This window comes from Eleginops maclovinus, chromosome 19 (assembly GCF_036324505.1).
Source record: "Eleginops maclovinus isolate JMC-PN-2008 ecotype Puerto Natales chromosome 19, JC_Emac_rtc_rv5, whole genome shotgun sequence".
Taxonomy (NCBI): domain Eukaryota; kingdom Metazoa; phylum Chordata; class Actinopteri; order Perciformes; family Eleginopidae; genus Eleginops; species Eleginops maclovinus.
The window spans coordinates 357,293-368,566 of NC_086367.1; the positions used below are offsets into that span (position 1 = coordinate 357,293).

Consider the following 11,274-nt stretch of genomic DNA (forward strand, 5'->3'; position numbering starts at 1 on the left):
AAACAATCTAAACACAACTTTGATTTCTGCCTTAAATAGAAGCCATGAAGCTCTTGAATTCTATATATATATATGTTTATTAAAATCACATATTGTAGGTTTTGGGTCTAATTTGAATCTGGCATGCTCTGTGATGACTGAGAATGTACTTTTCCCAACACATTTCCTCTTTTGTTCTTCTCACCACAGCGAGGGAAGAGAATGTGGCCACTTTCCGTGGCTCAGAGTACTTCTGCTACGACCTCTCCCAGAATCCAATTCAGAGCAGCAGTGACGAGATAACGCTCTCCTTTAAGACATGGCAGCGCAACGGCCTTATACTTCACACTGGCAAGTCAGCTGACTACGTCAATCTAGCGCTAAAGGATGGAGCTGTCTCCCTCGTTATCAACCTGGGCTCCGGTGCCTTTGAGGCCATCGTGGAGCCAGTCAATGGGAAGTTCAATGACAACTCATGGCACGATGTCAAAGTGACCCGCAATCTCCGGCAGGTAAGGGAAAGAGATGGATGTGCAAACCTTCTCTTAAATTTGATCTTAATTATGGTGTTGATTTATAGCAGTTGGATGTTTACATGCTAGCTAGCCGAAAGCTTGCTGTTAGCAAGCCGGTGAGCTTGCTGTCTCTTACCTTCATCCATTTAGAATTTTTCAGCTGACCATTCCGTAAACTGTCATCACTGTTAAAATGGTTTACAATTAGGCAAAGGAGACAATTTGTGTGTAAACTTCACCAAAAACAAACTACTAAGTTGAACGTGGCTAATGGCTCTGTGTAGATTTACTTTGAATGAACCCCAACAGTTTTTGGGTTTTGTTGTTTTTTAAAAACATGTTTTATCTTTAATTGTCTAGTGAGGTTTATTTTTTTCATTGGAGAAGCACTACTTTTCAGGTTTGAATCTATCAATCTGTCATTTTTTCATGGTTTTACATGAGTTTTTTCTTTCTTTTTCTCCATTCCCTTCCTCCCGCCTACTCCGTCTGAGGAGAGATGTTTTAATGATTTGAGGGTGGAGGGCTGTGTCATGCAATTCAACTTTGCTGTTGGGAGTTGTGTGTTGGACAATTTGTCTTATTTGCTCACTATAATTTCAAATAAAGATGAAATCAGAACTATGGACTTTGCATTCACTAGGTCTCACATAATTTAATGCTAAATATTTTGTTGTATACACTTAACCAGTACGATTAAAGAGAATCTGCCTTGATCAGGTGATGTTCCACAACATACCTATTCTTTAAAGGTTTTTTTTAAATAACCCACAAAGTGAGAAACTCAGTAAGAAAACCATCACACCGTACCTCTGGAAGCTATTAGGAAATAAATGACAAACCTGATCTGATTCTTTTCCAATCCTTTTAAACTTGCTTCCTGTTTCCAGCGTTTAACCTGTCTGTAAGTAAATACAGATACAAGGAATAACATGAACCATTGCTTTACTCACATGTGTACGAACCCCTAACTTTTTTATAATTTGGTTTTAATTTATTTCATGTATTCTTTTCGATTGTGTAATTGTGTTTCTTACCTACCCGTCTTTCTGCAAAGCAAACAGGCATTGGACGTGCTATGGTAAACACTCTCCATTTCATGGTAGATATCATTGTTTTATGTAATTTGGTTTGCTGTGTACTTCTTCCCTTCCTCTCTTCAGACTTCAGTACATCAGGTTACAATTCTTGAAAACATGTTTCTGTTTCCTTCCTTTGTTTGTTTGTTTTTCTTGTCGTTCATGTGGTTCACACAATTGTTGCTATTCTGCCTTCCTTTAAATCTATCTCTCTGCTAAAGTCACATATTACTTTGCTTCTTTAGGGTTTTAACTAATCTGCTTCATTCCAGATTTCCTTTTTAAATTACATTTTGACCGTATTACAACCAGAATAAAAAGGAACACTTTGAGAATTCTGACCTTTGTCAGGAACAGACTGTGTAGAAATCCATTGCGCTATACAGTATACAGCTCTGGAAAAAATTAAGAGACCCCTCCAAATGTTTCTTAAATCTTTATCTCTACATGTATGGCAGCCATTCCAGGGTTTGTTGAATTTCAACACAGAGAAAAGTTGTCATTAGTTTATAGAATACAATACAAAAAGAAATAATAATTTAATTTAAAGGCATACCTGTAAATAATAAAACAAGAGAAAATGCTAATGCTGAAGTGGTCTCTTAATTTTTTTCCGGGGCTGTATATACTGGTCAACTGAATGTAGCAATGAAGGAGTAAAATACATCTATTGAATGATGTACGTTGTTAATTTCCACCTCTGCTGGTTAGACTTGAGTTTTTAGTAGAACTCCTGTCACAGATGGTACATGCTATTTTTCTCAGAGTGATCTCCTACAGTGTCTGTCTACTCTGTCCTCCTGTGTGACCTGCATGTTTAGTTTTTCTCCGTTGTGACTCCTTCCTCTTGTTGAGTTATGTTTTTTTATCCTGCTTATTCTGATGGTTTCTTACACAAAGATCACATAAATATAGTAAGCGCGGCATGGTTTGTGCATTATTAGTGACACATACAGATGTTTGTCAGTTACTGGAAATACATTCATCCAGTTTATATCTTTTTTTTGTTTTTCTACTAACCCTTCATACATATCAATGGTTTCAATCCACATGCAATGTAAAATCAGCAGGTCTATGGCCCAACCAAGTTGTTGTACAATTAAGACTCAAAATATAAAACCGTCTCAGTTCTAAGTTCTTTAACACTTCTGTCATGAAATTTCATGTAAAACATGTTATTTCAACACTCACTGTTCACTCCTCATTGTCAGGTGACAATATCAGTGGATGGGATTCTTACCACCACGGGTTACACCCAGGAAGACTATACCATGTTGGGCTCTGATGACTTCTTCTATGTGGGAGGAAGTCCCAGCACGGCGGACCTGCCGGGGTCTCCAGTCAGCAACAACTTCATGGGCTGTCTCAAGGAGGTACAGTATCTGATTTATTTTTCACTTTGAGTCCAAATTAATTGTGCTCCTGGAATGATCATAACATGCTCACAGCTCATATATTTGTTTATGCCGTCCAAGATGTTCCACTTCCTTTATCAGATAGTTTCTAACTTTGCCTGTCTATGCTGGTACATGGCAGGTACTGCACATGAGGATTTATCTGAGCTCGTTTGGGATCATTCCCTTTCTCAGGGTCCTATGTTCCAGTGTGTCCAGGTGGAAGGCCGAAAATGATGGTCCCCAGCTCAGTATTCGCTTTTTTCCCTCCAAAAACTATATTTAACTCAAAATAGTATTTTAAGTCATCACTAACACACACACAAAATCGGGATTTCCAGATCAAGTATAATCTCAATAACTGGGTAAAATATGAACCACAGAAATATATATTTTTAAATTTACAGCAATAAAGGGTTTTGGGTAGTTTTGTGGATCAAACCCAACCAAAGCAAGAGTTTAAAATGATGAAATCATAACTATCCACAAATTCACCTAGTCGGCATCAGAACAAATCCCGTTGGGGAGCATCAGGAAATTCACGGTTGTGTAGTCCACCTCCCTCTGACAAGTTATCAAAAGCCAGTATCTTTCCTGGTAAAGGCTATAGGTTTCCCCCCGAGATTCGACATCAGTAAATGACTAAAGAAACACACAGTAGTATGTATTCTTTTGCAGATGATCTGTGTTGTGTCACTCTCCTGTCCAACATGTAGCCTCTCGCATCTACGGCTTGAGACTTGCAGGGGGAGCCAGACAGTCTGCAAAATGGTGTCTCAGTCGTTACATTTTTCGTGTCACAGTTGTGATACCTGGCGGAATGTAATGTATTCTCGAATGAACAAAATACTTTTGTACAACATTTTGGTTGGTCTGGTCTGATCTTGACGTCATGGGATGTAACGTTAGCTCTTATGCTAGCAGGTGAAACAGCCTTGCTGCCCACACTGTATGTGTCGTAAGGTCTTCAAAAACGAAATCTGGTTTTATATTATTGCGTTTCACTGCAGTAGTATGTAGTCCATCATTTATCTTGAATTGAAGTTCCTTTGCTCTATTAACAGTTAATCTGCAGGATTGGTTAAGCCACATCTAACTGTTCATCTTCATTTTCAATAACACTCATTCCCCCATTTGGCTTTTATTTTTTCTGTATTTTCTTGACCCATTTTTAGGTTGTAGAGCTGATCTCCTCGTGCAGACAAGCTCTACTTGTTTGCACTTTTGAAGCAGTTGCTTTAGGCTGCTATCTTACGCAGAGTTAATGAATGTCTGAATAAGGGTCTCTTTTCTTAGCAGACTCTGGTGCCATTGTGAAGGCAAACTAGATCCAACCAAGTCTAGTGTGATTTTAATATGCTGGTTAATACAGGCATGCAAGGTTTCAAGGTTTCAAGGTTTCCAGGTTTTATTGGTCATATGCACAGCATATACAACGTATATGTTGGCAATGAAAATGTTATGTCCCATGCTCCTGCCAACAACTCAAAATACATGGTGCAAATAAGATAAATAAAATAGTGCAAAAAGAGAGAAAAATATTTACAATAACAACAATAAGATTTGAGGATGTGAAATATATACATATATATATATATATATATATATATATATATATATATATGTATGTATGTACTATAAACTATGTGAGTAGACATTCACAGAGCTCAGGAGTTTTCTTATAGCCTGTGGTATAAAACTGTCTCTGAGTCTGGTGGTCTTGGTCCGGAAGCTGCGGTACCGTCTGCCAGACGGCAGCAGACAGAACAGATTGTTGCTGGGGTGATGGGGGTCCTTTAATATCCTACCGGCCTTCTTTCTACACCGCTGGGTGTAGAGGTCCTCCATGGATGGCAGCTCCGTCCTGGTGATGTGCTGAGCAGTTTTCACCACCCTCTGTAGAGTCTTACGGTTGAGGGCGGTGCAACTGCCATACCAGGCGGTGATGCAGCCAGTCAGGATACTCTCGATGGTGCACTTATAGAAGTTGCAGAGTATCCTGGAGTCCATGTTGAACTTCCGCAGCCTGCGGAGGAAGAAGAGCCGCTGCCGAGCCGTCTTGGATATGACCCTGGTGTGATGTGTCCATGTCAGGTCCTCACTGATGTTTACCCCGAGGAACCTGAAGCTGCTGACTCTCTCCACAGGAGTCCCGTCGATGGTGATGGGTGTGTGTGCCTCTCTCTGCCTCTTCCTGTAGTCCACAATCAGCTCCTTTGTTTTGCTGACGTTGAGATGGAGGTTGTTGTCCTGGCACCAAGATGTCAGGGCTCTGACCTCCTCTCTGTACGCCGTCTCGTCGCCGTCTGTGATCAGGCCGATGACGGTCGTGTCGTCAGCAAACTTGATGATGGTGTTGGAGCTGTGTGTGGCCACGCAGTCGTGCGTGAACAGGGAGTAGAGGAGAGGGCTGAGCACACAACCCTGAGGGGCTCCGGTGTTGAGGGTCAAGGTGGAGAATGTGATGTTCCCCATCCGCACTGCCTGGGATCTGCCCGTTAGGAAGCTCATGATCCAGTCACAGAGGGCGCTGTTGAGCCCAAGGTCCCCGAGCTTAATGATGAGCTTGGAGGGCACAGTGGTGTTGAATGCTGAACTGTAGTCAATGAACAGCATTCTCACATAAGTGTTCCTCTGGTCCAGGTGGGAGAGGGCAGTGTGGAGGGTGAGGGAGATGGCATCATCCGTGGACCTGTTTGCTCTGTAGGCAAACTGCAGGGGGTCCAGTGAGTCAGGGAGGGAGGAGGTGATAAAAGTTTTGACTAACCGCTCAAAGCACTTCATGATGATGGAGGTGAGTGCAACTGGGCGGTAGTCATTGAGGCAGATGGGTTTTGTCTTTTTGGGGACAGGGACAATGATGGACTCTTTAAAACATGTGGGGACTACAGACTGGAGCCGTGACCTATTGAAAATGTCTGTGAACACATCTGCCAGCTGAACTGCACACACCTTGAGAGCACGGCCAGGGATGCCATCAGGTCCAGGAGCCCTGTGTGTGTGTTGATCCTTTTCAGAGATCTACACACATCTGCACTGATTAAAACCAGTGAGCAGGGATCCCTGTGCCTCCACAGCTGGGGGCCTCTCAAAGCGTGCATAAAATGTGTTCAGTTCATCTGGGAGAGATGCAGACACTTCCTCAGCACCACTCGTTGTCCTTTTGTAGTCTGTTATTGTTTTTAGTCCAGACCACATATTTCTGGCGTTGGAGCCCTTGTAGTTCGACTCCACCTTGTCCCTGTATTGTCTTTTCGCACTGCTAATAGCTCTCCGGAGTGCATACCTGGAATTCCTGTACTCATCCAAATCACCGCCGCTGTGCGCGATGGCCCGTGCTTTAAGTTTAGCTCGGACCTCGCCGTTTATCCAGGGCTTCTCATTTGGGAATGTCCGCACAGTAATCCGCGGCACGACGTCATCGATGCATTTGCCGATGTAGCAAATGACCACGTCAGTGTGTGTGTTTATATCGTCCTCCTCACACACATACCACTCCGTGATGCCAACGCAGTGGCGGAGAGCAGAGTCAGACTGCTCGGACCAACGCTGCACTGTCCTCGTCACAGGTCGGTCCCTCTTCAGTCTCTGCCGGTAAACGGGGAGCAGAAGAAGAGATATGTGGTCTGACTTGCCGAAGGGGGGGCAGGGGAGGGCTTTATATCCATGCCGGAAAGGAGTGTAAACATGGTCCAGTGTATTTCCACCGTGCGTGGGGCAGCTGACGTGCTGATAGTATTTCGGCAGGACTTTCTTCATGTTGGCTCTGTTAAAATCCCCGGCCACAACAAATGCGGCCTCTGGCCGAGAAGTCTCTGTCCTGTCGATAATCCCATACAGCTCCTCCAGCGCTGTGTTGTTGTCAGCATGCGGCGGAACATACACTGCTGTTAAAACAACCGATGTGAACTCCCTCCGCAGATAAAAAGGCCGGCATCCGATCATGATGTGCTCTAGGCTGGGAGAATAGTCCGAAGAAATGATTTCCACATCTGAGCACCACTTGTTGTTAATCATGAAGCACACACCTCCTCCCTTGCTCTTCCCTGAGTTTATTGTCCGGTCCTAGCGATGAATGGAGAATCCGTGTGGAGCAATGGCGGCGTCCGGTATCGTGGGGTCGACCCAAGTCTCCGTGAAAACCAAAACATTACAGGTCTTAATGTTCCGTTGAAATGCCACCCTGCTACGGTGTTCGTCCAGTTTATTATCCAGGGATTGGACATTTGCCAGAAGTAAACTCGGTAGAGGAGGCCTGTTTTCACGTTTCCTCAGCCTGACCAGGACCCCGTCCCTGGAACCTCGTCGTCTCTTCCTCCTGCGCTCCACAGGTAGAGCTCCAGCAGGTAAACACACATACTCTCCATTGTTTGCAGGTCGTGGTGGATTATTGCTGTCCACCAGCGACCTGATGTGTAAAAGTTGTTCTCTATCATATTGGATGATAGGGCTCGCTTGGGCGGTTTGCATGTTGCAAAAAAAGTTAAAAACAACCAACAAAGTAAAACAATAAAAACACTAAGATGTGGAGTTGTTGAGGAGCTCCAGACACGGCAGCCATCCTCGGCGCCATCTTGCTCACGCATGTTGGATTTCCCTTGAAGTTAGGGAGAAAGAGATGATACACTAAAATGAGTGTCACATTAAGAACCCCCCTTGTAATATCATGGCACAAATATTGGAATTACCAGAATGGTCTAATCATTGAGTTTAACCCAAATCACTTCAAGTTTATACCTCTGGCATTGTTTGTAATAATCCGGTTTCAACTCAAACCAGACCGTTTCCTCATTTGGTCTGGATCAGACTTAAACTTCACAAGAGAAAGTAACAATAGTCAAAGCGAAAACATTTGAGCCACTCTGTAGTTACTCAGGAGTATGGGGTTAGGGGGTCTCTACTCGAATATCTCTATTCCCAAAGCGAGAGCTGTGTCCGGGTCCTTGGTAGCACGTCGGGCCGATTTCCGGTGAGGGTTGGCCTCCGCCAGAGCTGCGCTTTGTCACCAATCCTGTTTGTGATATTCATGGACCGGATTTCGAGGCATAGTCATGGGGGAGGGGGGCTGCAGTTCGTTGGGCTCAGGATTGCACCACAGATTTTTGCAGATGATGTGGTCCTAATGGCTTCATTGGTCTGTGACCTTCAGCAATCACTGGATCGGTTCGCTGCCGAGTGTGAAGCGGCTGGGATGAGGATCAGCACCTCCAAATCTGAGGCCATGGTTCTCAGCAGGAAACCGATGGACTGTCCACTCCAGGTAGGGAATGAGGCCTTACCCCAAGTGAAGGAGTTCAAGTATCTCGGGGTCTTGTTCTCGAGTTAGGGAACAATGGAGCGTGAGATGGGCCGGAGAATCAGGGCAGCGGGAGCGGTACTGCAGTCGCTTTACCGCACCATTGTGACGAAAAGAGAGCTGAGCCAGAAGGAAAAGCTCTCTGTCTACCAGGCCATTTTCGTTCCTACCCTCACCTATGGTCATGAAGGATGGGTCATCACCGAAAGAACGAGATCGCGGATACAAGCGGCCGAAATGGGATTTCTCCATAGGGTAGCTGGCATCTCCCTTAGGGATAAGGTGAGAAGTTCAGTCATCCGGGAGGGACTCGGAGTAGAACCACTGCTCCTTCTTGTTGAAAGACGCCAGTTGAGGTGGTTCGGGCACCTAATGACGATGCCACCTGGGCGCCTCCCTAGGGAGGTGTTCCAGGCACGTCCAGCTGCAAAGAGACCGAGGGGTAGACCTAGGACCAGGTGGAGGGATTATATCTCTTTGCTGGACTGGGAGCGCCTTGGAATCCCCCAGTCAGAGCTGGTTGATGTGGCCAGAGAAAGGAAAGCTTGGGGCTCTCTGCTGGAGCTGTTACCTCCTCGACCCTGACAGATAAGCAGGAGAAGATGGATGGATGGATGGATGGATGGATGGATGGATGGATGGATGGATGGAGATGGATGGATGGATGGATGGATGGATGGATGGATGGATGGATGGATGGAGTTCCTCAGCAGCTCAGGCTGTACACTAAAACCAACTTTCATTCTGACTTCAATGTCATGCTTGGATGTTATTTATTTCCTTAGAAATAGTATGAAAGCTGAATCACTGGACACAGTATGTTATTACATTTTTCAAATCCATTCCTGGATTATCATCCTCCCCCTCGTTCTTCCCTAATGAATCAAGTCTCTAAAGAGAGAACTCGTCAATGTTGCTGTAAATGCAAAGGAAAATCTCCTATACAAATCTCTCCCTCTTTATTAGTTTACAAACAAAACACAAAATCTAAGCCTATATTTAAATGAACAATGAATAAAAAAGAGCAGGCCATTGTAATCTCTTCCTCGATGTTGAAGGCAGGTTGGAAACCCTACCAATATTAAGATGTAATTCCATTCAATCAAGCAAAGAAAAGAGCGTATTCCCCTGAGACTTCTGTCTTTTCTATAATGAGTTAGCATATTGCATCAGAGTAATCATTTTTTAAAATGTTTTGTTTGAATAAAATACAGTGAGGAATACATAATTCTGTCATGTAGTAAATATGTTATTATTTACATGCCTGGAACACATGTGAGCATTCTCAATACTGTAGAGCAGCGGTTCCCAACCTTTTTCAACTCAGGGTCCACTGAAGAATCTAAAAAAAAAAAACAATACGGAGGCTCAGTAAAGTTCTCAGAGAATTTTTAATTAGAAAAGGAGTTGGCCATCAGTAACACACAGACATGACAAACTAAAAATTGAGGGGCTGTCTGCAATAGGCAAATAAATAATGATTTCATTCAGAAATTAAGAAATGCATTCTTATACATAACAATTACAGATATGTTACACGCATGTAGTGCGGTAAATCACACATACAATGGTGCAGAAAAGCCCCAAACATCAAAACTGGTCCCGTGGGACTGTTCCTACCATCGACTTTAAATGTAAGGTTTTAAAAAATCATTAAGTTTAAAAAAAATCTCAATAATTAAATGTTTCCACACAAATTATTTAGTGGCCCACTTGCAATGCCACATGTTGGGAACTGCTGCTGTAGACAACCCCCACAGGAGCAATGTGAGATGAAGAGTCTTGCCAATGGACACAGCTTCATAAAACTCTTCGTTATTCACATATTTTCATTTACCAGTTTGAAAATAAATGAAACCCAGATCATGTTTGGCAAATGCTCACATAAATGATGAATACTGTCGTAATGAACGGGCCAGCGGGTTCCCCTCAGTCTGCTGCTGTTTAACTCAACCTCAGCAGAACACATGAGCAGTTTGCAGCTACGAGTGGACCCAATGACACACACACACACACACACACAGTACACAGAATCACATGGGCCGCAGGGGGAGAAAGGAAGTGGCTCTAGCCCTTTAATCCCTCGCTGGCCTACTTCCTGCTCTGTGCCATGCTGGGCCAGTCTGAGATCCCCTGTACCGTCCACCCCTCACACACACACACACACACACAACACGTGTACACACAACATTGAAGTCTACACCTAAGAGCGCACATTAGGTTTGAATACTTTATTTCCTCATAATGACACACACACGTGTTAAGGATGGAAAACGGGTCACACACATTTACATGTGGCCTTTTGCACAGTCATCATTATCAGCACAGTTTCTGTCATCAACCATGTTGATTACAAAAAACTATACATATATATATATATATATATATATATATATATATATATATATTAGTGGTGGGCATAGATTAATTTTTTTAATCTAGATTAATCTAGATGTCCCGAAGTGACATTACAATAGCTCTCTGTACAACATGCGCAACACAGGGCAAGTGCTCGAATGGCAGTATCCTCCCTGCTGCCACCATATTAGGAGCGCTATCTGTTCCAATAGTGCTTATTTTGTCAGTTATCCCCCACTGATTAGCGACGTCGAGGAACTGCCTTGCACACGCTTCTGCAAAGTGACGCTCCTCTGTTTTCATCACACCTAACGGACAGACAAAGTAAATTAGAATAATTTCACTACTAGTAGTAAACATATAGCAATTATCAAGAAGCAAACATAACGTGGTGGTAATTAATAGGCTACGAAATTAAATTATGTAATTTAAAATGACATAACGTAGCATACCTAAAGCGAAGGAGTGAAGTTCCCAGCTAGCATCGATGAGGTGTACTGTAACGCCGAGGTAGTTGTCGTTGTTAACGGACGTCCAATGGTCCCCCAGTCAGTGCTACAGACCTCGCCTCTACCATCTTCTCAACTTTCGTAGCTTTCTCTTCTGCGTGCTGGTCATTTTATTTCTCCTGATAGTTTGCCCCCCCAGGGAAA

The 11,274-nt window shown here is 43.6% G+C and overlaps 1 protein-coding gene across 5 annotated transcripts in view; it reads left to right on the forward strand.

The window, feature by feature from the left end:
* The window catches only part of nrxn3a (neurexin 3a), a 205,770-nt gene that overhangs the window by 65,934 nt on the left and 128,562 nt on the right, over positions 1–11,274 (forward strand). For 4 of the 5 annotated variants that reach the window (XR_010168054.1, XR_010168055.1, XM_063908905.1 and 1 more), the window contains exons 6-8: positions 190–491; positions 1,552–1,596; positions 2,785–2,946. Coding sequence is in view for 3 of the 5 variants with exons in the window: in XM_063908905.1 (XP_063764975.1) it covers positions 190–491; positions 1,552–1,596; positions 2,785–2,946 (509 nt within the window). In the remaining 2 variants the exon portion in view is untranslated. The remainder of the gene's footprint in view (positions 1–189; positions 492–1,551; positions 1,597–2,784; positions 2,947–11,274) is intronic. The other variant, XM_063908907.1, reaches the window with a different exon arrangement.